At 51.2% G+C, this 26,181-nt stretch overlaps 1 protein-coding gene and 1 long non-coding RNA gene across 5 annotated transcripts in view; one reads left to right on the top strand and one right to left on the bottom strand.

The window, feature by feature from the left end:
* ZFHX2 (zinc finger homeobox 2) overlaps nt 1-13,332 on the top strand; it is a 34,391-nt gene extending 21,059 nt beyond the window's left edge. For all 4 annotated transcript variants that reach the window (XM_060281851.2, XM_060281848.2, XM_088656244.1 and 1 more), the window contains exons 5-10: nt 35-100; nt 847-893; nt 2,026-2,226; nt 3,982-4,114; nt 5,530-8,997; nt 10,232-13,332. In XM_060281851.2, coding sequence (XP_060137834.2) covers nt 35-100; nt 847-893; nt 2,026-2,226; nt 3,982-4,114; nt 5,530-8,997; nt 10,232-11,070 — 4,754 coding nt within the window. In that variant the 3' untranslated portion in view covers nt 11,071-13,332. The remainder of the gene's footprint in view (nt 1-34; nt 101-846; nt 894-2,025; nt 2,227-3,981; nt 4,115-5,529; nt 8,998-10,231) is intronic.
* On the bottom strand, nt 2,221-26,180 carry LOC148684139 (uncharacterized). Its single transcript, XR_015946698.1, has 3 exons — nt 25,857-26,180; nt 9,463-9,583; nt 2,221-2,919 (listed from the first exon to the last, which is right to left on the bottom strand). It is a non-coding gene; the product is annotated as an uncharacterized LOC148684139 (long non-coding RNA).
* Between the last annotated feature and the right edge of the window lies 1 nt (nt 26,181).

Below are 26,181 nucleotides of genomic sequence, written 5' to 3'. Positions count from 1 at the left end.
CCGCACCCACGTATGGTTCTCTCCCCATCTCTAGGGAAAGAAACAGTGCCAGAGAACTTGCCCCCTGAAAACGAAACACAGAGTAAAGCCCAGCCGGCCGGTGAGTGACTCCTCCCCTCTTGTGTAAAGCCACGCCCACTGGCAAGGTTGCCCCTCCTTGAAGCCACGCCTTCATTTCTGGCCATGCCCCTAACCCCTCCCTCATGGCGGCAGCCCATGCGAAAGGCTCCTCCCATTCAGGGATGCCAAACTCCCCTCTTGATTCCCCCAGCGCCACGCTCTGTTGAAAGGCCAGCCATCCCCAACCAGGAGGGTGTAGGGCCAGGAGTTTGAGGGGAAGACCCTGCAATGCCTTCCCTTGGTTTGGAGTGTTGTCTAAGTGCAGAAGAGTCCCCATTTTGCCACCGCGACTGCTGCCAAAGGAATAATACCAGGGGTATTTGTGGGCGAGTCCCAGCAAGTCTCGCTCCTCGCTTCCGTGAGGCTGGCTGTTTTTATTATCCTTATTAAATTTATTACCTGCCCTTCTCCAGCTGGTCCCAGGGCGGGTTATGGTGATTTTTTAAAAAATCAGCATTTAAAATATCTTGCGCTTGCAGGAGTAGAGATGGTTGCAGTGAGAGAGTGGCTGCCAAGGCGTCCTTTGCAGGGTGCCTGATTCAATGCCCGCCCATTCAGCTGTCCCTACTGCAGTGGGTGGGGGTCCTTGTCTGGTACCAGCCCCAAGAGCCCCTCTCTCACCATACCCCCCTCCATCAGGCCTCAAAGCCCCTTGGAGCATTTAACCGCCATTTTGAAAGTGAAAACACCATAACATTTCTCCCCCCACCCCTTTCCTTCCTGCAGGTTCTGACGAGACTGAAACGAAAGCTGGAGGCGTGGGAGACACTACAGTGAGTGACGCTTTTTGGGGTGCTTTGCGGGGGGAGGCAGAGGTGGGGGAATCACACAGTGTCTCCTGAAGCCCCTGTCTCCTCCATTTTAACCCTCTCTCTCTCTACACGGAGGCGGCCTCAAACATCCCAGTGAATCTTCACTTGGCAGATTAGAATTTATTTATTTTTGCTTGCTTGCTTGCTTGCTTGTTCCTGGTGGGGGTCCAAATGGCTGAATTAAAAACAGAAATTAAGCATCTCTGCCTAGCAGGTGGGTGGGTGGGGGTGGGGAGATCCACCCTGATGAAACAAATTGGGCATGACCAGCTGTGAAATGCACAATGTTCACCGTACCACTGCATCGTCATAGCCCGTTTCTTGAATGGGATTGTCTACTTATACTGGTCCCATCCTATTAACATTGCATTGCCATGCACCCAGGGGGTTGGAAAACCCACTTCTCTGCCTGTTCTGATGCCACCCAGAAAGGCCCGTGATTCTCGAGATGAAAACGCTGGCAAGGCTGTGCAGACGTGATCAGATCAGGTCCTCGCAACAAGCCCTTCGATGTTAACTAGCCCATTTTACAGCTGCCCCCACTGAGCACACGGGCGCGGCGGACCTGGCGGTCCAGGAAAGGAACACAACCTCTCATTTTCGCATCGGCTCAACCCTTGAACCGCCTTGTGCTTTCTGCAGATATCCTGACACAGACACTTCTGTGTTTCTCTTTGATCATTCAGCCTAAGGCCTTTAAGCCACACACATCCCCCAGTCTGCCGCTTGGGGCACTAGCTTGTTTGTGTGTAAAAAAAAGCAATATTTTGGGGGGGTAGGGAGGGGAGAGAGTTTATTTTCTTCTGAAGATGGCCCAGATCCAAGATGAGCAGGTGGGAGCAAGCATGTGTCAGCTCCATTTTCAACGGTCTTTTGCGATTTCCCTCTTAAAACCTTTTTGTTTTCTTTTGTTCTGCCTACACCGCCACCCCTTCTCCCTCAAATCCCCAAGAAGATATATATGCAAATCCCCCCTTTCCCCCAGGTGCCAGGAAGAGACAGCCTCCTGCTTCCTGGAGCTAATGTTTTCTTTTCTCGGACCTCCATCTCTCTCCCCCCCCCCCGCCCTGCTCACCTTCTTCCTGCCAATCAGGTGTTCTGCTGCCCCTACTGCAACTACACCGACCAATCAGCCGAAGCCGTCCGGGCTCACACCGTCTCCCAGCATGCCGTGCAGCCCAAATTCCGATGCCCGCTCTGCCAGGAGCAGCTGGTCGGGCGCACCAACCTCCACTTCCACCTCAGCCACATTCACAACGTGGTGCCTGAATGCGTGGAGAAGCTGCTTCTGGTGGTGAGTTGCCAGCTCAGTGGGCACCTCTCTCCCTGCCCCTCTTCCCTGACCTTCCCTGCCCCCACTTAATGTTGGAACCAAATTAAGGGTGGAGGGGATGCGACTGCACAACCCACCCCTGCTTTTTCATGTGCCACTAACCCTTTGCAGGTAGTTCAACAGGTGAAGCTTTTCCTTCTCTGGAAAGCTTGACCGGTTGGGTCTGTGCCCGTCACGCTGCTGTGAAAGAGGTGGGGACCGTGCTTGACAAAAGGAGCTGGGGAAGGTGTGGGGACCCAGTGGTGAGGACAACAGGAGGTTGATGGGTTGTTGTTTTTATTTCGATTACAAGTGGTACCTTGGTTCTCAAACTTAATCCGTTCCGGAAGCCTGTTCCAAAACCAAAGCGTTCGAAAACCAAAGCGCGCTTTCCCATTGAAAGTAATCCAAAATGGATTAATCCGTTCCAGACTTTTAAAAACAACACCCTGAAACAGCCCTTTTTTTACTATCTAACAAGACCACTGACCCATGAAATGAAAGCAATAATCAATGTACTGTCCTATAAAATAAATAAGACAGCATTGCAGATGATAAAAATTAAAATTAATTTTTGTCTTACCTCCACTGATGATAGTCATTGTTTGGATGGGGGGCTTTTATCCATTTCCGCAGTCACACAATCAGTCAGTCACTCAGTAGCTGAACTGGGTTCTACACAGTCACAAAAACAAATTAACCGAAAAAGACTCAAAAACCGCAAAATAAATATAAAAAACAAAAGCAGCAAACTTAAATCTGTTCCAAAAGTCCGCTTGACTTCTGAAATGTTCAAAAACCTGATTGGTGCAGGCACCCCGGCAACAATAGCCAACAGCCGCATCGGATGTTCGACTTCCAAAAAATGTTCGAAAACCAGAACACCTCCGGGTTTTCGGGGTTTGGGAACCAAGGCGTTTGAGTACCAAGGCGTTAGAAAACTAAGGTGCCACTGTATATATCTTGTGGTTTTAAATATTTTTATTTTGTTCTGTGAACCAACCTGAGACCTCCAGGTATAGGGTGGTATATAAATTCTAATAGTAATAGTAGTACAACAGGGGTGGCCAACTTCCATGAGACTGCGATCTACTCACAGAGTTAAAAACTGGCAGTGATCTACCCCCTTTTGGGGGGTTCAGGTCAAAGTTGTTGAGCTTTTTAGGAAGGAAAGTCCTGTTTTGGGGGGTTCATGTAAAAGTTGTTGAGCTTCTTTATGGAAGAAGGAAAGTAACATTGAGCTTTTTTTAGGAAGGAAAGCCCTGTTTTTGGTGGTTCAGGTCATTTTAGGGGTGCAGGGCAAAGATGTTGAGGGTTTTTTGGGGGGGGAGCCAAAGTTTTTTAGCTTATTTGGGGGGGAGCCACTGATCTACCGGTAGTTGATCTACCACAGACATCCAGTGATCTACCGGTAGTTCACGATCTACCTGTTGGACATACCTGTAGTACAACAACACAACAACAACAACAACAACACCCAGAGAGCCAAGTGGGGGTGTCATTAGGAGGGAGGTGTTTGTGGCTCCACCGACTGGTGAGCTTTAGGCTTTCCCCACCATTCGTGAAATGGCCGCAGCAGCACTTTTTCAATACTTTTTAAATTGGGGAGTGGGGGACTTGTGCCCCCCCCAGTTCTGCATCCCTGCTCCAAATGATCACTAATAACTGGGTCCTCCCTTCCCCATCCCGCCTTTGGCTCATATAATTCTTCTTCTTCTTCTTCTTGACCTTCTCCAGGCCACTACTGTGGAAATGACCTTTGCCACCAAAGTTGTCCCTGGCCTCAACCTCCCTCCTGACCCACCAAAACCGGGCGGGACGCCCAGCTCAGAGCAAGGGGCTGGGAAAGAAGCTGAAAGCCCTCTTGCTGGTAAGTAACGTGGGGACTGCAGAGAGAGGGGCTTTCACCCTTTCACCCGCCAAAGGTAGCATCAAGGATTCCAGGGATTTCGTGTCAACCAGGACGCCTGCTTGGCCCTAACCTCCCCTTCCCGACAACCCTTGCCAAAACAACAACAACAACAACAAAATAAGCAGGAAGAAGCAGCTACTTGCAGGACTAATCAACGGCTTTGCCGTGCCTATTCTCAAGCTTCTCTGTCTGGAGGGCATGAGGACTAGGAACCTGCTTCCCGGGGAACTCGTAAGGCTTCTTAGGATGCCACAAGTGATTGCCTTGCTTTGAGAAGCAGCACAAACGCAATTCAACGGTGCACTGACAGAAGCAAAGCATATTAAGTAACAGAAGTCCCTCTTGCAGGGCAGGGGCTATAAACTCCCCAGATATTTAGCCCTCCTAGATATCAGAAATTGTGAATGAGGTCAAGGCAGTACTTATCCTGCTCCATTTGAACACACACCCTACAAAAATTCAAGCAGCTAATTTATACAGATCTACATTTACAGATAAGGCAGGAAGTGCCAAGGTATGAAAAGCGTCATGGATAAAAAGAAATTTCCCCCAGGCAGCAAGTCCTGCATTTTGCCAGGAAACATGCCTGCTCTCAGCAGGCGCCACTGGGGATTCCCAGCCGTTTTTGGAAAAACCCTCTAGCAAAGACCTAGAATGGTGGGGTTGGTAAAGACAGACAGGGCCACAGTGACGGTGATACCAGCCTCCCTGCCCCTGGAAATGCCTGTGGTTCCGGGGGGAGGACGAGGAAAGGGACCACAACCATCACCTAGTCCAACTCTCTGCAATGCAGGAGTCTTTTGCCCAACATGGGGCTCCAACCCGAACCCCTGAAATTAAAGAGTCTCTTGCTAGTTGCTGTGCGATTTGCGATCCACTGTGGCAAGCTACACTTCTGCACCTAGAACCTCCATGCACACACACAAATACATCCTGGGTAGGTAAAGGTAAAGGGCCCCCTGACCATTAGGTCCAGTCGTGACCGACTCTGGGGTTGCGCGCTCATCTCACATTATTGGCCAAGGGAGCCGGCGTATAGCTTCCAGGTCATGTGGCCAGCATGACAAAGCCACTTCTGGCGAACCAAAGCGGCACACAGAAACGCCGTTTACCTTCCCGCTGTAGCGGTTCCTATTTATCTACTTGCATTTTGACGTGCTTTCGAACTGCTAGGTTGGCAGGAGCTGGGACCGAGCAACGGGAGCTCACCCCGTCACAGGGATTTGAACCGTTGACCTACTGGTCAGCAAGCCCTAGGCTCAGTGGTTTAACCCACAGTGCCACCTGGGTCCCTGGCTAAGGAGCGACAAAACAGGCTGTGGGGATAACTGATGGTAGCTTTTTTCTCTCTCTCTCTCTCTCTTCTTCATCAGCACCATCCACAGGGGAGAAATCCTCTCCGGCTCCTGTGCTTTGCCCTGAAACTCCTCCTCCTCCTCCAGCCTCTCCTGCTCCAGCTGCTGACCCCCCAGAAAAACCACCCCCAACCTCTTCTCCTCCTCCTCCTCCTCCACCACCGCCGCCACCACCACCTCCTCCTTCAGTTGTTCCTCTGGAGTTTGAAGATGAAGATGTTCACCATCTGAACGCCCCGTTGGAGGAGCCGCCACCGGCGCAGGCTTCAGCCGAGGCTCCCGAGGCCTCTCCGCTCACCCTTCCCAGCCAAGACCCCCGGCACCCGCTGTCCTACCGCAAGGCGACCAATTTCGCCTTGGATAAGTTCCTCGACCCGGCCCGCCCCTACAAGTGCACGGTGTGCAAGGAGTCCTTCACGCAGAAAAACATCCTCTTGGTGCACTACAACTCCGTCTCCCACCTGCACAAGATGAAGAAGGCCTCGGCCGACCCCTCCGCGCCGTCCCGGGGCGAGCCCGGCGCTGCCGGCATCCTCCAGCCCTCCTCCGACAAGCCCTACAAGTGCACCACCTGCCGGGTCTCCTACAACCAGAGCTCCACGCTGGAGATCCACATGCGCTCCGTTCTGCACCAGACCCGCTCCCGCGTCGCCAAAATGGAAGCCGCCGGCAAAGCGGAGCTGCCGGCCGCCGAGCCGGAGCCCCCGTGCGAAGCGCCGCTGGAAGCGGAAGCCCCCAAGCTCCTGGAGGCGAGCTGCGTGCAGGTGCCCACGCTCCCGTTCCTGGCGCCATCCGCGGCGGAGCTGCAGCGCTTCCCTGCGCCCTTGTTCACTCCGCCGCTGCTGCCGCCCTTCCCCCTGGTGCCAGAGTCGCTCCTGAAACTGCAGCAGCAGCAACAGCAGCTGCTGCTCCCCTTCTACCTGCACGACCTCAAGGTGGCCCCCAAGCTGGCTTTGGCCACCCCGGCACTGACCCTCCCGGCCACACCACCTGTGCTGTTGCCACCTCTGCCAGCCAAGGAAGAGCAGGCGCCGGCCGCTGCTGCCGGCTCCAAACCAGAGGTGCCGGAAGAGGCCGAAGCTGAGGAGGCCGAGGGGGGCCAGCAAGGGAGCGAGGCATCCCGCACGGCTGCCAAAGCCCTCCTGGAGAACTTTGGCTTTGAGCTGGTGATTCAGTACAACGAGGGGAAGCAGCCTGCTGCCCCCGCCCCAGCCGCACCTCCGCGCCCGCCGGCGGGCAAGCTCTTGTGCGGCGCCTGCGGGAAGCAGTTCTCCAACATGCTCATCCTGAAGACGCATGAGGAGCACGTGCACCGGCGGTTCCTGCCCTTCGAGGCGCTCAACCGCTACGCCGCCCAGTTCCGGAAGAGCTACGACAGCATGTATCCCCCTCCGCCGCCAGCACTGCCCATCGAGACGGCCACTGCCACAACGACTGCCCCAACCACGGCCACTGCCGCTCCCACAGACACCACCACAGTGACCGTGCCAGCCGCCCTGCCCCTGGAGATCCCCCCGCTTTGCCCTCCGTTTTTAATGCAGCCCATGCCAGTTGTGGTGCCGCCGCTAGAGAGCGAGACCCCTCACGTGCCACCCGAGTGCTTGAAATCCTTGTGGTTTCGGGGGGAGGACGAGGAAAGCGGCGGCGGCGGGCCTGGGGTTCCCGAGCCTCTTCGCGGGGGCTTCCCTTCCACCCGGCGCTTCTCCCGCACCAAGTTCACAGAGTTCCAGTCCCAAGCCCTGCAGTCTTTCTTCGAGTGCAGCGCCTACCCCAAAGATGGCGAGGTGGAGCGGCTGTCTGCAATGCTGGGGTTGCCCAACAGAGTCATCGTAGTTTGGTTCCAAAATGCCCGCCAGAAAGCGCGGAAATGTGGTGGGAGCGAGGCCAGCGTGGGGGGCGGAGGCGCCGCGGTGCAGCCCTCCTGCAAGAAATGCCGGGCATCCTTCCGCTGCATCTTTGAGCTCATGCGCCACCTTAAAAAGTGCTACAACGACCAGCCGGTGGATGTGGAGGGAGACGGGGCCGAGGAGGAGAACGAGGGCCCCGAGGAAGAGGAGCAGGAGGAGGAGGAGGAAGAAGAAGAGCAGCCGCAGCAACAGCAGCCACCGGAGCCTTCAGGGGCTGACGGAGAAGCTAAAGTTGATGGTGCTGGAGACAAACCTCAGGAGGAGGAGCAACCCACGGCCCCTCCCGAAAGCGCAAGCACCCATCCCTGTGACCACTGCACAGCCAAATTCTCAAGCGTCGACCTCCTCAATATCCACCGTGTTTCTCACATGCCAGCAACCGGCCCTCCGCCAGCCCCGGTTGCCCCCCAGCCTCCCCTGGATTTGGCCCCGCTGGTGTTCGGCGACCGCGCCGCCCACCCAGACCCTTCCCGGGCGCAGAAGCGGAAGCACGAGGACGGGAGCCTGTCGCCCACCGGCAGCGAGTGCGCCAGCGTGGCGGGAGGGGATGGCGAGCCCCCTCGGGACAAGCGCCTGCGCACCACCATTTTGCCGGAGCAGCTGGAGATCCTGTACCGCTGGTACATGCAGGACTCCAACCCAACCCGCAAGATGCTCGACTGCATCTCCGAAGAGGTTGGGCTCAAGAAGAGGGTGGTTCAAGTGTGGTTCCAGAACACAAGAGCCCGCGAGAGGAAGGGTCAGTTTCGGTGCAACGCCGGCACGGCCAACGCAACCGGCAAGCCCTCGCCGGTGCTCCCCTCCGCCTTCCCAAAGTTCAGCCCTCTGCCGCGAGACCCGACCATCCACTACGGAGCCGCCTTCGCACCCAGTCTCTCGGCGGTGAGCTTACAGCTACCTCCAGCGAAGCCAGAGATTCCTGTGGAGCCACAAGCGCAGGAAGAAGCAGCCGAAGAAGAATTGCCAAAAGAGAACGAAGACCGGAGCCTGTCGGGAGGGGAGATGAGCGACTCGTCTTCCTCCTCCTCCTCGTCGCTGGCTGACCTGGATTTCCCTGGCAGCCGGCGGAGCCGAGGGGCAGACGGCGGCTTTGGAGGCATGCACGACGCTTTGGGCCAGCGCCGGTATCGCACGCAGATGTCCAGCCTGCAGCTGAAGATCATGAAGGTTTGCTACGAGGCCTACCGGACGCCCACCATGCAAGAGTGCGAGGTGCTGGGCGAGGAGATAGGGCTGCCCAAGCGGGTGATCCAGGTGTGGTTCCAGAACGCCAGGGCCAAGGAGAAGAAGGCCAAGGCTGCCAGCGGTGGCGAGGAGGGGCACCCCAGCACTCCATCGCAGGCCGAGTGCCCCTACTGCGAAGTCAAGTACGATTTCTACGTGTCCTGCCGTGGGCACCTCTTCTCCCGTGGGCACCTCGCCCGACTCAAGGAGGCCATCAAGGCCCAGCTCAAGAGCGAGAGCAAGTGCTATGAGCTCGTGCCGGACAAAGGGACGCCATCCCCGACAAGGCTGGGTGCCTCCATGCCTCCTGCCGCTGTGCCATCTTCCCTTGGAAACATGGCTCCCTTTGCGCCAGGTGAGTAAGAGGTGGGAAGGAAAGGTAAGTTACGTTCAAGGGGATGGGGACGGGGCCTCGTCATTAAGCCGCGCTACAGGTTCGCCACTCACTATGGGTTCTTTCCAATCCCATATCTGCTCAGCTTCTCTCCCAAAAGTATCGCTAGGTCTCCGCATGCTGCTCTGACCCTAATCCCCACTTCTGCCATTTTCCCCTGGAAGCTCCCAAGATGGCTGCCCAGGCGTCATTTTCATCCCAAGCAGTCGCTCCGTGTGGCATTCTGGTTCTCCACACAATCTTTCTCTTCTCCCACCTTTCCCCCCCTTCTTCTTCTTCTTCCCACTAGCATAGCCTTTCCTTCCCCCTGTCCCTTCCCCGAGGCTTCCATTGCGCACGTTGGGAGTAGGTTAGGGTAAAAATGGTGTCAGAATCTCCTACTCTGCCCCACTGCATCTGGAGTGGTTCACTGAGAGCGGTAGTTACCAGAATGAGAGGGAGTCCATCTCAGCAACCAGAGGAAGCAGATGTTGAGTTGTGGAATTGTAGAATTGTAGAGGATCATGTAGTCCAACCCCCTGCAAGACGCAACGTGGGACTCGAACCCCTAATAAATAAATAAATAAATAAATAAATAATTTATTATTTATACCCCTGCCCATCTGGCTGGGTTTCCCCAGCCACTCTAGGCTGCTTCCAACAAAAAATTAAAAATACATTAAAACATCAGTCATTAAAAACTTCCCTAAAGAGGGCTGCCTTCAAATGTCTTCTAAAAGTCAGATAGTCATTTATTTCCTTGACATCTGATGGGAGGGCGTTCCACAGAGCGGGCGCCACTACTGAGAAGGCCCTCTGCCTGGTTCCCTGCAACTTGGCTTCTCGCAATGAGGGAACCGCCAGAAGGCCCTCAGAGCTGGACCTCAGTGTCCGGGCAGAACTATAGGGGTGGAGACGCTCCTTCAGGTATACTGGGCTGAGGCCGTTTAGGGCTTTCAAGGTCAGCACCAACACTTTGAATTTTGCTCGGAAACGTACTGGGAGCCAATGTAGGTCTTTCAAGAGATTAACCCTGAGATTAAGAGTTTCATGCTCTCCTGCCTGAGCTATCCCAGGAGGGGTGGACTGGGCTCTCCAGTCGTCCTGCAAGGACCCTGCCCCTAAGGCTTTAAAGGGGGAAGCCAGTGGAGAAAGGCAACATTGAGGAAAGAGGTAGAGGCAGCACACAACTAATACCTTTTTTCTCTCCCAACAGGCCCTTCCTCTTCCTCCTCCGGGGCCCTGAGCACCCCTCTGGCCTCTACGCAGCCGGGGGCCCCCTTACCTCAGCACCTCACTCCGGAACCGGCCCAGCTTGGCCCCTCCACAGAGCTGGCACCTGCTCCAGAGACTTCCCCGGGCGACGGCCAGGCAGACCCCGCCTCCAGCTCAGCCCAGGAACCCTCCGTGCCCTCCACTGCCGCGATGAAGAACCTCAAGACGTTGAAGGCCGCCGTGCCGGCCTTGCTGGGAGGCCAGTTCCTGCCCTTCCCATTGCCGGCAGCAGCGACGGCGGCGGCAGCCCCCTCGCTCTTTGGTGCGCAGCTGCCCGGGGCCTACTTCCAGCAGCTCTACGGCATGAAGAAGGGGCTGTTCCCCATGAACCCCGTCATACCTCAGACGCTTATGGGGCTGCTGCCCAGCCCCCTGCTCCCGACGCCTGTGCCCGAGCCGCCCGTCGAGGTGCCCGAGGCCCCCGGCATCTCCACGGTTGACGTGACTCACCAGTACCTCTGCCGCCAGTGCAAGGCGGCCTTTGAGAGCGAGGGGGCCGCCGCCGCCCACCAGGCCGCTTTTTGCTACTTTGGGCGCCAGCCCCCCGCAGCCCCGCCCCCGCTGCGGGTACCCGTGTGCACCTACCACTGCCTGGCCTGCGAGGTGCTCGTGAGCGGGCGCGAGGCCCTGGGGGCCCACCTTCGCTCCAGCGCTCACCGGCGCAAGGCCGGATCCAACGCAGCAACCGCATCGGTGTTTGCCAAAGAGGAATCCAAATTACCTCACTCGGACTCCAGCCCAAAAAGTAACGCTACCTCTACGACACTACTAGCTTTATAGAGACGGATGCTACACTGCCACCGACCGAGAGAGAAGGACTAAGCAACTAACCAACCAGCCGGCGGAGGGAAGGGCGCCCCGCTTGGCGTGCCCTGCGCCCTCTGCCCATACCAAACGCCCTGTCACGCAGCCCCCGCCACCAGTAAACTCAAGAAACGGCCCCTGGCCAAAGCGACAACACCCAGTTGCCTGAAGGCCACGCTCTTCCCAGCTGGACCCAGATGTCCAGCCGCCCCACCCCACTCCCCCAACACCACCGCCATCTTGAGGGAAGACCAGTTGACCTGGTGCAGAGCAGAAATGCAGCCTGCCGTCTGAGGAGCCCCCCAACAATGCCCACCTCAGAAATGCCTTGCACTCTGCATGGAGTGCAGAAGTGGTCCTCTTCCGCCACCCACCGAGCCCCTTGCCCTCACGGCCCTGTTCCCAGGGTCTCCCCTCCCTGAACGGATTTCCGGATCCTGTCAGGCTGCCCGTGGTTCTCTAAATCCAACATGGCTGCCCAACCCACCCCCTTCCCGCAGTCCCTTCGCACATGCCTGTGTATTCCAGAGTCTTCCACCTCCTGTGGCATACGCATGTACCTCACATGAGAGAGGCACGAGAGGCTCTCACTGTCTGTGGTTCCGGTCTCCATGGTGTACTCCATGTTTTCCCTCAAGGAGGGTCCCGCGGGCATCTCGACAGGTGTTCCTCGGGATGCTGAGCTTCTCACCCCAGCGGAGAGGACCCCCTTCCCTTGAAGGCTTTCGCCCACGAAGGCCGCCACGCTGTCTCCTCGTGTCAACGGGAGCTTCCCAGAATCCTTTGCCCAAAGTCCTACCCCGCATGTGTGCGGGAACCACACTCCCCCTCCCCCCTCCACAAACGCTTGTGACCGGTGCCGGCACACCTGCCGCACGCCCTCGTGCGAACCTGGTCCCCCCCTCTCCCTCCCTCCCTCTCTCGCTCTCTCACACACACCTGCTTAGAGCTCCTTCTCTCACTCTCTCTCACCTTCCACCCTTTTACTGTGTTATTACCGACTTGAGAAAGGCCAAAAAAAAAAAGCAAACAAATGGACGGAAAGAAAGAAAAATTATTAACCCAAGGAAACAAAACTTAAGGGGGGGGAGGGGGGCAAAGATGAGAAACTGAGTCCCCAACCCCAACCCCAACCCCTCCTAGAGCATGTGCTGCCCATTGTGTATAATAATTCCCGTCCTGGACGGATGGACAGACTCCTGAACTTGTTGATGGATTTTGAACGACTTGAACAGCAACCAAACTGGGGAAGAAAGGCGCCTCTCCCTCGTCTTTCCCGCCATTTTTTCCTCCTCTCTCTCTCTCTCTCTCCTCCTCCTTCTCCTCCTCCTCGTCCCCAGTTGGGTCTCTGCCCGCACTGAGGAACCAAATAAAACTAACAACCTCGCTGTCTTTTCCCTCCTGATAGACGTGACTTCCGTCTCCGCGCGGGAAACGACACACACACAAAAAAACCCTACTCCGATGGCTTTAAAAAGAAAGAAAGAAAGAGAAGAAAATGATAAAATAAAAGCAGAAGGATCCTCCTGTCTACACACAGTTACCTGCCATGTGCTGGTGTGCCGACGTCCTTGCAAAAAAGAAAAAAAGGAAGAAAAAAAAAGAACACAAAAAACCCTCTTTATGAATCCAAAGCTCTTTAAAAAAAAAAAAAAAAACTTCTATACAATAACCAAAAAGAAAACCAACAGTTTGAGAGAGAGACTACCCACCAACAAAAAGGAATAATAAAAAGCAAACTGGAAATAATTTTTTTAAAAAAAGAAAAAGACATATGACGACGATGACGAAGAAGAAGAAAAGTTACGCCCTCACATTTTTCTTCCTCCTTTGTGTCCGTTCTTTTGGGGTTCCTTCTCCCGTTCTTTTCTTTCCCCAGCCCTGCTCCCCCCCCCTCTTCCAACCTGCCAAGTGTTTTTTAGGCCCCCTCCCACTTAAAAACAAAGATGGACAAGAATTTTAAGAAGTTGATGGAAGTGGAAACCTGTGGGGTAGAGAAGGGGGGATTACAAAAGAAAAGAATCCCCCACAAAAATAACCAAACGAACTACATTCGGGGCGTCCAGGGGGGGGTGGGCTCCTACAGCGGCTCACCCTCCACGACCACCCTGTTTTCCTCAGACTGCCCCCCTTCTCCCCACAACTCTGCACCCCAGAATGGGGCGAGGGGAAATGTCTTTCTGTTGTGTATTTAAAGGGGGGGATGGGGTACAATAAAAAATTAAAAAGAAATAAAAATTATATTAAAGAGATGGTCCAGGGGGGAAATTGGAACATGCTTTTGGCAGGGTGGTGGTTGGGTGCATATATTTGTGGGGGGGGGAGGAGTAAAAACACCGAAGAACAAACAAATATTGGATATTGATCTAAGGTCTCGCTTTTTCCTGTGAAAGTATATTTCATGTGCACCCAAAACAACTTTTTTTATATAAAAAAAGTGAATTCCTTGATCTAGGGCACGGTTCCCCAAACTAAGGCCCGGGGGCCAGATGCGGCCCAATCGCCTTCTAAATCTGGCCCGCGGATGGTCCAGGAATCAGCATGTTTTTACATGAGTAGAATGTGTCCTTTTATTTAAAATGCATCTCTGGGTTATTTGTGGGGCCTGCCTGGTGTTTTTACATGAGTAGAATGTGTCCTTTTATTTAAAATGCATCTCTGGGTTATTTGTGGGGCATAGGAATTCGTTCATATTTTTTTCCAAAATATAGTCCGGCCCCCCACAAGGTCTGAGGGACAGGAGACCGGCCACCTGCTTAAAAAGTTTGCTGGCCCCTGATCTAGGGGTTTATTTGCACAGTGCCAATGAATGTGGGTTGTTCTTAAGGTAAAGGTAAAGGGACCCCTGACCATTAGGTCCAGTCGTGGACTCTGGGGTTGCGGAACTTATCTCGCTTTATTGGCCGAGGGAGCCAGTGTACAGCTCCCGGGTCATGTGGCCAGCATGACTAAGCCGCTTCCGGCAAACCAGAGCAGCGCATGGAAACACCGTTTACCTTCCTGCCAGAGTGGTACCTATTTATCTACCTGCACTTTGGCATGCTTTCGAACTGCTAGGTTGGCAGGAGCAGGGACCGAACAACGGGAGCTCACCCCGTCGCGGGGATTTGAACTGCCGACCTTCTGATCGGCAAGCCCTAGGCTCAGTGGTTTAAACCCACAGCGCCTTCCGCGTCCCAGTGTTCTGGGTTGTTCTTATTATTTATTAAATCTATATAGGGACCTTCGTCACAAGATCTCAGGGCAAGTTCACCGAATGAAATACACGATAAAAACACAAGTAGGTAATTAAAACAGAAGCAATATCACCACCCCTCCCTTATTAACAAGGGTTAACAAGGTAGATGCAGGACTCCTAAACAACAAGCCTTAGTTGCTCATGTTTTACTTGGCAACTGATCATCCATATGCCTTGGGAAAGCAGTGCCACAAAAGGGGCACGCTGAAGATTTGAAGTCCTGGGGTACAGGAGGGCCACAACAGGGTTTTCTGTTGTTTTTTTGGGGCCTCCAACACACTTGAAAACGAGGGCACAGATTTGCATGACGTTTGTGTATGCTTTGTGTCATTCCCGACCGGCAGAATTCGAACGCACCGCTCTTCCCTCCCCAAATTGCATTTCCACCCTAGAAACAGCTGAACCTGCTTAATTTCTGCCTGCCACACAGCGGTTGTAGGCTGGCTTTCTCTCAATGCCAGCCCTATGGCAAAGCCTAGTCCTATACTTATGAGGAACGGCTTAGGGAGCTGGGTATGTTTAGCTTGGAGAAGAGAAGGTTAAGGGGTGATATGATAGCCATGTTCAAATATATGAAAGGATGTCATATGGAGGAGGGAGAAAGATTGTTTTCTGCTGCTCCAGAGAAGCGGACACGGAGCAATGGATTCAAACTTCAAGAAAGAAGATTCCACCTAAACATTAGGAAGAACTTCCTGACAGTAAGAGCTGTTCGGCAGTGGAATTTGCTACCAAGGAGTGTGGTGGAGTCTCCTTCTTTGGAGGTCTTTAAGCAGAGCCTTGACAGGCATATGTCAAGAATGCTTTGATGGTGTTTCCTGCTTGGCAGGGGGTTGGACTGGATGGCCCTTGTGGTCTCTTCCAACTCTATGATTCTATGATTCTACCCAGTTACCTGGGAGTAAGGCCTATTAAGCACACAGGTAATCCCTTCTCACGTATACCACTATACAGCAAATTACTTATACAGTGAATTCTTATTGCTTGGTGTTTATGCCGAAGCCTCTTTCTTTGCAGGTTTTTTATTTTATTTTGCATTGCCATATGAAGGTGGGGGGAATTCCTTTAACATCCGCCTGGAATCACTGTGTAGTCGTATTTGCAGAAAACAGCTTGGACGAACCCGCCACAGGAAAGACTCATCCTAGTTAGTTGCTGCAGGGAAAGGGGAAATTATGGAGATCCCAAGGATGAGAAAATTGAGACAGAAGAAGGAAATCAGCAGCTCTTTGAGACCCTGGGGATTTCTCTGGCCGGGTGTCCAAACAGCTCCCTTGTCAATCACAGCTATGACTTCACGCATTGGCTAAAAACCAAAAGGCGGGAGCAGCCAGGCTGGCTCATCTAATAGAAAATGCTTATAAGAACAATTGCAAATTTGCTTCATAACTTTCTTTCTAGATGGGCTAGAGACATACTTTTTTAAAAAAGAAAATTAGTCTGGGTCACATACTGGCTCTGTGCCTGGTACTTTAGCACTGACTGTTATCTGCCTCTCCACAACCCTGCTAATAATGGGTGCAAACCCAAATAAAATCTCAAACCCTGTGATTTAATGCAAAAATGTTCTAAAACAATTTTGCTCAGCAAGAAATGTGCGTGGAAAGAAAAACAATATTGTTTTCCAACTGGCACCGGTTTCTTAGCAGGCGATGCAAATATTCTGAAATTTGTAAGGTTGATTTGGAGGGGGAAACCCTACAAACAGCTACTGGTTTAAACTAAGCGCACCATTAAGATATTATTCTGATTCCCTTTTCATTTCCATACCGTCAGGTGAGAATTTTCTGTTGGAAGAAAGGCAGGGCAGACTTTCGAAAATTAAACAAGGTCTCTGGCATCAGGCAAGCCCGCTGCCCTCTCCTACGGTAGTTATGCTATCCTCCTAAACACCATGGTTTTTCCAAAATTTGGTCACACTAGAGTGTGACCAAGGAATGGAAGAGGTTGTGCAGATAGCAGACAAGATTCTCAGTGGTTGAGATCAACCAGGAGCAGATTTAGATGCCCCCCCAAAAAAACAACATTCCTCAAGGGGGATCCATTCTGTTTTGTCTCATAGGAGTGAACGGGTGCCCAGGATGGTTAGAAAATAAAATGAGATCATAAGACAACGATTTTAGGAAGCTGGGTGCCACCCCATGGAGGAAGCCCTTGGGATGCCCTCCCCATCTCTTGAACTGCCTGGTCTCTGCCTGGAAGTGACAGAAATTGAACCCAGGATCTTTGGCACGTGGAGAAGATCCTCCATCATGTTGGTGTTTGCGCTTGGTATCTGGGAATCGGGGAGGGAAATTTTTGTCACAGCATGGGAGAGGAGCGTTATCACCTGCCAACAGGCTGCATGTCGGAAAGTCTTTGTCAAGGGCAAAGGGAATATTTTATGTGCATAAATACCGGCGTACAATGTGGGCTGACCCATTTTTAAAGGCTTGGGATATGAAGTTCAAGCGTACTACTTCACTGACATCTATTTGGGGCCTCCTGCGTGTCCTTGATCGATCAACTCCCCACCTATTGTTCTTTAATGGCGACAGAATTCGCACGCATTTCCAGGTCTGTCTCCACCCCGCCCTCCTCTTTGCCAACCCTAAACGTCTGAGGGGTGGGCTGGGGGGGGGGGGAGAAGGAGAAGGTAGCCTGCCATCTTTGGCCTGTGTTTCTCAAGCTGGGGGAACCGGGGCCTGGTTCCCTGTTTCTGTTGCCACGGCAACGGGCGCCATCTTGGAGACATCGATAGAAGACTGTTTGTAGTCTTTTGACATAAGGGCAGAGAAAAGGGCCCTGGAGTGGGGTGAAGGAAGGAGGCAAAGACCATGGGAATTTTTCCAAGGACGGGGAGGCAAAGTATGTAGAAACTAGCCTACCGTAAAATTTAAAATTATTGCCCCCCTCACTTTTCCCTCTGGCCCTGCCAAGTCGCCGGCATGCGGCCCCCAAAAGATTGCTCAGATCAGAATGCGGCCCTCTGGTTTGGGCGGGTGGGGAACCCATCCCCGCTGTAGCACCTACCGTATTCAAGTTATACAGAACCTAACTCACCACCCCAAATTCCATAGGGCAGACCCACATACGCCATACCCCATCCAGGCCCACAAAAGGCCAGCATAGCGCATTGGATGGGATATTGGGTGCAGGTCAGGGAGACGTGGGTTCGAATCCCTTTTCAAGCATGAAGCTCACTGGGCGATGTTGGGCAATTGACGCTTCCTCAGCTGCACCTACCTCACAGGGTTGTTGTGAGTACAAAATATAGAAAGCAGACAGATGACACCTTAAGATTAATTCCTACCTTCAGGGGTCCTGGGATAATGCCATTGCTGGGTCAACATCACCCTTGGTGTAGTAAGAGGCTCAGAGAGCTCAGATTTAACCGATCAATTCAGCCCCGGCCAGCTCCTACTTTGCTCCCACCTGGCTGGTAAAAACTCGGCCCCTATGGCCTCCCCATCTCTTCGACTGCCTGGCCCTGCAAAACCAGCCTACAAAACCCATTGCCTGCCTGCCCCACACAGCTCCCACCTGCCCATTGGCGTTGTGCAAGAGGTTCCTGCGCTGCCACCAGCCCCACTGTTACTATGTGGGGCTGCCCTTGGAAGACAACATGGAAACTTCAACTGGTGCAAACTCCAGCAGCCACATTAGTGGCTGGGCTTCCGTGTAGATCTCAAACAGCCTCTGGGCCCAATTCACTGTGCTCACGCTGGTGTCTAAACCCATAAACGACATGGGCCCTGAATACCTGAAAGACAGCCTTCTTTACTACAGACCCTCTCAAGTGCTCAGATCAGCAAAAAGGGGCAGCCCTCTTTCTTGTTCCAATGCCCTCAGAAGCTCGGGGGGGGGGGGTGGCAGCCGAGGACAGGGCCTTCTCTGTGGCAGCCCCTAAGTTGTGGGACTCCTTCCTCAGAGAGGTGTACCTGGCACCCTCATTGTATGGCTTTTGGCAAATGCTGAAGATGTACTTATTTATCCTGGCTTTCGACACTCAAAAGTGCGTAATTCTGGGACCCACCTTATTTCTGTAATGGTGGGTTGTTTTAAATTGTTTTTCATATTGCTTTTTAATGGTAACTCACCCTGGAACCTTATGGTGGAGGGTGAAAACAACAACTACAACTACAACAACAACAACTACTTCTGGTGGTGGGAAACGGAATCAGACGCGGCCAAGTGATCCTGTGCACAGTCCCAACCTGCGCCAGAATCTGAGCTTCAAGATCTCTCCACAATCTCCCCATGTTTGCTAGGCGTGACCCAATGCCTGCCTTTCACTAAGGTAAAGGTAAAGGGACCCCTGACCATTAGGTCCAGTCGTGACCGACTCTGAGGTTGCGCGCTCATCTTGCATTATTGGCCGAGGGAGCCAGTGTACAGCTTCCTGGTCATGTGGCCTGCATGACTAAGCCGCTTCTGGCAAACCAGAGCAGCACATGGAAACGCCGTTTACCTTCCCGCTGTAGCGGTTCCTATTTATCTACTTGCATTTTGACGTACTTTCGAACTGCTAGGTTGGCAGGAGCTGGGACCAAGCAACGGGAGCTCACCCCGTCACAGGGATTTGAACCGCCGACCTTCTGATCAGCAAGCCCTAGGCTCTGTGGTTTAACCCACAGCGCCACCTGGGTCCCTGCCTTTCACTACTACCCGCCAATTATTTATTGAGTTCATTTATAAATAAATGAAGACAGACAGACAGATTAATAGAGCAGCACTGACCCCCCCCCCAAAAAATGCTGTTTGGGGTTTGTGGAAAAGACTCGCCTCTAGCATAAGAGTTTTGGTTTCACAGGATCAATCAATGCTTGATTTTTAAAATACGTTTCTAGCCCTCATGACTGTAGTGGGGCGTTGGGGGTGCAAAGCTTAGAAACGAGTTTCTGCTGGAATCAAAAAGCTAAAGAAACAAATAATAATAAATGCATCCGTTTGCGGTCTGGGCAAAGGAGGGAGAGCTGACTCTTAAGAACTCACTGGCATCATGATACTTTTCTTCTGACATCTTCCCTGAGGATCAGGAGAGGCAAATGAGAAGGGCTGTGCTCTGGCGGGAAGAATGTGGCTCTCTGCCTCTCTACACTGTCAATGAAAACACAACTCCAAGCTGATACAACGCACAGTACAGTCCTTCGTAGACTGCACCATTTCACATTGCAACCTTGGAAGGTTCCAATAACACTCCCTCACACCTCCCTGTTCTTAAAAAATGAGCACATCCGGGGGAAGCATTCTAATCTAACCCTCTCTTTTGTTTGCAATATTTCCCCCCCGCAATGGGGAAAGCATTCAAACAGATGATTCCCCCAGTGATACAGTCCACCATGGATATTTCTGCAATTGACCTGGTGACATTCACACTGCTTTTTGATTGAGTGTGCTCAATCTCTGACACAAAAAACAGGTTCTGGGACTAAACTCTGGCTCAAATCGAGCCTCTCCTCTCCTGAAGCATCTCGCATTTTGACGATATTTGAAAACCATCACCTGCATTGATTAGCAACAATATCCAGCTAATTTCTCTCAGGTTCCTGAACAATGGCTCCTCTCTTGAATCATCTCACCTTACGAAGATATTCAAAAACCATTATCTGCAATGATTAGCAAAAATATTTTGCTACTTACCGTGGGCTGATTAAATGCAGCGCCACCAAATCAACAGACTCATCAATGCACTTTTGCTGCAAAATATATACATCTACCTAGATCTGTATACACACAAACACCATGGACGAGAACGAGGCAAGTGACAACCATCGGCCCTCTGCCCCAAATGTATGACATGCTCTACATTGAAATATCATACTGGTAACCCAAAAAACTACACCCACAGTATAGGCCTACAACATTTTGAAGCCTGCTCAACTCTGAGTGTTTCTCCACCACCAAAGAATCGTGGGAACTGTAGTCTTCTGGGGAGGCTGAAAATTCTTCCCTAGCCTATATCATATTTTAGTTGCTAGGCACAGCTATTAAATAGGTCTGAAACTGGTCTAACACCTGCAAACATTAGCCAATCAGAAATCCCCCAGGCACCAAGCATGTTTTACGACTGGTCCAGGTCCAATTGCAACCACAGGGCATCCTGAGCAAGTTTGCAGACGACACCAAATTGGGAGGGGTGGCTAATACTCCAGAGGACAGGATCACACTTCAAAATGACCTTAACAGATTAGACAACTGGGCCAAAGCAAACAAGATGAATTAAAGGCACAAATACAGGATAGGAGACACCTGGCTTGAGAGCAGTACATGTGAAAAGGATCTAGGAGTCTTGGTAGACCACAAACTTGACATGAGTCAGCAGTGTGATGCAGCAGCTAAAAAAGCCAATGCAATTCTGGGGTGTATCAATAGGAGTATAGCATCTAGATCAAGGGAAGTAATAGTACCACTGTATTCTGCTCTGGTCAGACCTCACCTGGAGTACTGTGTCCAGTTCTGGGCACCACAGTTCAAGAAGGATACAGACAAGCTGGAATGTGTCCAGAAGAGGGCAACCAAAATGGTCAAAGGCCTGGAAACGATGTCTTATGAGGAACGGCTTAGGGAGCTGGGTATGTTTAGCTTGAAGAAGAGAAGGTTAAGGGGTGATATGATAGCCATGTACAAATATATAAAAGTATGTCATATAGAGGAGGGAGAAAGATTGTTTTCTGCTGCTCCAGAGAAGCGGACATAGGGCGGGTGCCACTACTGAGAAGGCCCTCTGCCTGGTTCCCTGTAGCTTTGCTTCTCGCAGTGAGGGAACCGCGAGAAGGCCCTCGGTGCTGGATCTCAGTGTCCGGGTAGAACAATGGGGGTGGAGACGCTCCTTCAGGTATATAGGACCGAGGCCGTTTAGGGCTTTAAAGGTCAGCACCAACACTTTGAATTGTGCTCAGAAACATACTGGGAGCCAATGTAGGTCTCTTAGGACCGGTGTTATGTGGTCTCGGCGGCCACTCCCAGTCACCAGTCTGGCTGCCGCATTCTGGATTAATTGCAGTTTCCGGGTCACCTTCAAAGGTAGCCCCACGTAGAGCGCATTGCAGTAGTCCAAGCGGGACTTTAAAATAAGGTTACCCGACGTCCCCGTTTCCCGGGGACAGTCCCCAGATTTACAAATCAGTCCCCATACAAAATCCATTGGAGTATAAAAGTGTCCCAGGATTTATTGAAAAAAATCTGGTAACCTTAGTTTAAAAACCTCCAGGGGAAGAGTCTGCCACCTTCCGAGGTTGCCCGTTCCACCATGAATTGCTCTTCTGGTCAAAAAGTTCTTCCTAACATTTGGTTGGAATCCCTTTTCTTGTGAGTTGAATCCATTGGCTCGCCTCCTACCCTCTAAAACAACAGCAGGAAACAAGCTTGCCCCCATCTTCCATGGGGCAGCCCCTCAAGATATTTGAAGATGGTTCTCGCAGCAGCTCTTAAGTCTTCTCTTCTACAGGCACCCAACTACCTCAACCGTTCCTCCTAAAGCCCTTTATAATCTTGGTCTCCCTCTTCTGGCGCACGTTCCAGCTTGTTAATATCCTCTTTAATGCTAAGCTACAGTTCGGTTTAGCGGCACATGCAAAGCAGCTCTGTGCCGGTCCTGAGATTCGCAAAGAATTTACTTCGGCTGTCGAAAACCTACTACCATACAGCTCCGATGCTAAGGAAAGAAAGGAAACAGAACTCCAGCCCAGATGAAGAGGGGAAGTTCGTCAGTCCCATTTAGATAGGCTCAAAGCGTGACAAGATCTATTTCTGTATTAATTTGGCAGTTTTTGTTCAGTCGGCTGGCAAGTTGCCTTTCCAGTCCAGCCTTTCCAAAGGACTCAGGGAAGGTTACTTCTACCCAGAAGGAAACCAAAATGCCACAAAAACAGCCATCACTCAATCACAACCACAAAGGAAAGGCCCGGTGTGTTGAGGAATTCGAGCCAGACAGATTTGTGAACCAGCCAACATCGCGCCCATCAAACAAAAAGCTTAAAAATGTGCACAATGCTTAACTCCGGCCAAAAAAAACAAGGAACCAAAGGCAGACGACGATTACGGTTAGTGCTAACTATGGTTTGTGGCCTTAAACTCTTGCTGCTATCTCAAATGCACAGGGAAACTATAGCACAGGTTGCTAAACTAAGCACCAGCCCTCAATGACCGGCATATGGAGAGATCAGCGAGAGACCGGCTTATCGCCTAGAAACCGTACGTACTGTGGATTGCTGGAATGCTCAACCATGCAAACCATAGTTTGGAAGCCCACTCCAAACCACAGTTTCACAATCCGGGTTGGTGGGCGATCCTTTTAAGCGATGGTCTAGGCATTCAGACATGACACTTAACCATAGTTACAGAAAACAAGCCAGGATTTGGCTGTTTCCAGTCCACCAGGTCATTATAAGAATTTTGTAACTAAGAAACTAGTGCCTAACTTGGTTTCTTCCTCTCTCCCTCCCTCCCAAGCTCTATACTATATTCCTTTTGCGTAGTGGAAAACTGCTCCCAGGAATGTCTGGCACTATCATGGCTTGCTTTTAGGTGCCAGGCAAAAGCAGACATTTGGCCCTTAATTTGAAGTGTTCCTGAGTATGTCGGTGGCTTGTCTTTATAATTATTTGTCAACAGAGTGGACCTGTCCTAATGTATACAAGCATTTTAGGCTTCCATTTTATTCTTGTTATTACATTTGGCCTCTTGTTTGTACACGGCAAATCCCCTCGGAACACATTTGAGTGAAAAGCCAGATATATATTTTAAAAGAATAAATTCACTGATATTTGTAAACTGCTCTGGAATCCTTTTCTAGCCAAAGAGAAGGAAAGCTAAAGATGCTTCAGATAAAATAAATAGATATTATTTCTTCTGGAAGACATTCCTGGAAGACATTCCAGGTCAGATTTTAATGGATCTGTAAGGCGGAGATCCTAAGCAGATTTATTACAGAAATGAGCCCTACTGAGGTCAATGGGACTTACTTCTGGGTAAAAATGATTGCCCTTCAAGGGAAGGAAGCTCTGCTCTGGAAACTCACCCGCCCCAAAGACCTCTGTCTGTATTTGGGATAATCAACCAATGGCCCTCCAGATGTGGTCGGAATACAACTCCCATCAGCCTTGACCATTGGCCATGCTTGCGGGGGCTGATGGGAGTTGGAGTTCAATCACATCCGGAGGGCTACACACACACACCCATCTGTGTCCAAGATGGCTGAATCTGGCATTGGGGCAATGCATGGAAGAGGCTGCCTCCGGCTGATCTCTAAGAACATCAATAGGAGTATAGCATCTAGATCAAGGGAAGTAATAGTACTGACTCTGGTCAGACCTCACTGGAATACTGTGTCCAGTTCTGGGCACCACAGTTCAAGAAGGATACTGACAAGCTGGAATGTGTCCAGAGGAGGGCAACCAAAATGGTCAACGGCCTGGAAACGATGCCTTATGAGAAACAGCTTAGGGAGCTGGGTATGTTTAGCCTGGAGAAGAGAAGGTTAAGGGGTGATATGATAGCCATGTTCAAATATATAAAAGGATGTCATATAGAGGAGGGAGAAAGGTTGTTTTCTGCCGCTCCAGAGAAGCGGACACAGAGCGGACACAGATTCAAGCTACAAGAGAGAAGATTCCACCTAAACATTAGGAAGAACTTCCTGACAGTAAGAGCTGTTCGGCAGTGGAATTTGCTGCCAAGGAGTGTGGTGGAGTCTCCTTCTTTGGAGGTCTTTAAGCGGAATGCTTTGATGGTGTTTCCTGCTTGGCAGGGGGTTGGACTGTATGGCCCTTGTGGTCTCTTCTAACTCTATGATTCTATGAATTCTTTTTACACACACGAAACCCCCGGAAATGGCGCAGGGTAGCATTTTCCACCTGGCACACAGACCCTCTGCTGGAGTGAGTGATTAGGAAGCAAGAAAGGAGCAGGGGGGAAACTGAAATTCTAAAAGGGCACAGGATCAGACCGGAAAAGGGGCCCTCTCCACGCACTGCCTGCGTCTGGACAATTATAACGTGTTTCGCTTTAAAGCTTTTGGAAATTGAAAATAATTCTCCTTGATGAAAATTGTCTCTTAGAGTTTATTAGGGCTGAAGACTTGATAGACATGATTAATCAAGTAATTTATTAATCACAGATTAAAACGTGGGGTTTTAATCAGATTTTAATCAGAGCTGCCTGGACGGGCATCTTTGGTTTGTAAGTCATCTATGACTACCACTCAACTCAAAGCAACGCATCTTAGATAAACTCCAAACCAATAAGGATCCGCCGATAAATTGGCTTGTATCTATATTGCACAGTAGGTGTGCTGCTGAAGCCTCCAGCAGTGATTGGCTGAGCTTCTGTGATGACACAGAATGCTTTCAGGTGCTCCAGGTTCTCAAGAGGCAAAGCTACTGGAATGTTTGTAGGTCCGGTTTCTGTGAGGGAAGGGAAAACTAGGAGTTTGGCTGGACTTTAAGCCTCACAACGACCTTTGGTCTGAGGATAAGGAAGATATTATGGAAAGTAAAGAAGCTGAGGAGCCCAGAGGATGAAGAAACAAGTAATAATAATAATAATAATAATAATAATAATAATAATAATAATAACAGAACAGAACAGGAACACAGTGAGAAGTTGGGGGAAGAGAAAGAAGCTTCAGCAAAACAGAAGAGAAAATAGGGAACAAAGAAGGAGCTATCAAGAAACGGGGAGAAGGGCTGGATTTGAATTAACCACCGAGTTCTTGGGATGCTGTTTCTAGTTGATTTTAATGGGACACATTTGACTGTACACTGATCATATTAAAGATTAGTGCAAGGCCATTATCTTCATCAAAAAAGTTCTTAATTGGTTTGGATGTTCCCCTCCCTCTAAAGCACCTGGAAAATTATAGGTTGTCAGCTCCACTTTTAAAAAACGTTAATTAAAAATATTTGAAATGAGGAGGAACATTTTAAGAGTTTTTCTTTTCTTTTTTTGAGCCGCATGTCTTGGAAGTGCTCCGCCGCCCCCAATATACATTTTAATTTGTGCTGGCGTTACAGCAGGGGGTAAAAGTAAACCGTTTCCCCCCCTTCCCCCGCGCGCCCCACTAGAAGAGGGGAGCAAAAATTGAAACAGGAGCACCCTGAGAACGACAATGTTTTTACATGGATCTTTAAGAAGGCAAACCCTGAAAACCTCAACAAAGTGCTTCAAAAATTATGGTTCATAATTCCGCTTTTTTTTTTTTTTACGATTCCTTCCTTCCGCCGATAAGGGATGACTGTTTGTATGGAACTGAAAGGGACCATTTGTAGCCAAACCACTACGCAACAACTGAAAACGTCAAAACTACGTTGAGCAGTCAAGGTGGCTTCCATCGGCCTCCTATTCCACCAATTTGAACAAACCGTTCGCTCAGCCTCTCGCGATGGGTAGTTGGATAACCACCATACCCATCCTATGATATGCCCCACCCGACATAAAATGCAAACATTTATCACGTCAGCAACCCCCTCTTCCCCAAACTGCTGCCAGAGAACCCACAACTCCTATTCCTGGAGGTGTAGGAGAAGAAATTTCAAGTCTATACCTTGATGGTCCCAAGAAGGAGGTTGGTTGAAGACTGAAGATCTTCCGAGCTCCTGGAATTGACCTGCAGACATCTGTTCAATGGTGGCAGATCGATACGACTGAGGAAGAGAAAACAGACAGATAGATGGAAAGGAGCAGCAGGAGGAAAGATGTCTACCCGGCCGGATGCCGCTCGGTCTCCCCCATTCCCCGTGCGCCATGTTCTTCCATGCCCGCCGGGGTCTCTGCCTGCCGCGACGAGGCTGTGCCCAGGCAGCAGGGGTGGCAGCGACGTATCATTCTCCTCTCCTTCCCCGCCGTTTGCCGCAGTGCCAAGATCAGCG

The sequence above is a fragment of the Zootoca vivipara genome, chromosome 12, assembly GCF_965207765.1.
Source record: "Zootoca vivipara chromosome 12, rZooViv2.hap1.1, whole genome shotgun sequence".
NCBI classification, from domain to species: domain Eukaryota; kingdom Metazoa; phylum Chordata; class Lepidosauria; order Squamata; family Lacertidae; genus Zootoca; species Zootoca vivipara.
This window is presented reverse-complemented; position numbering and strand designations above follow the sequence as displayed.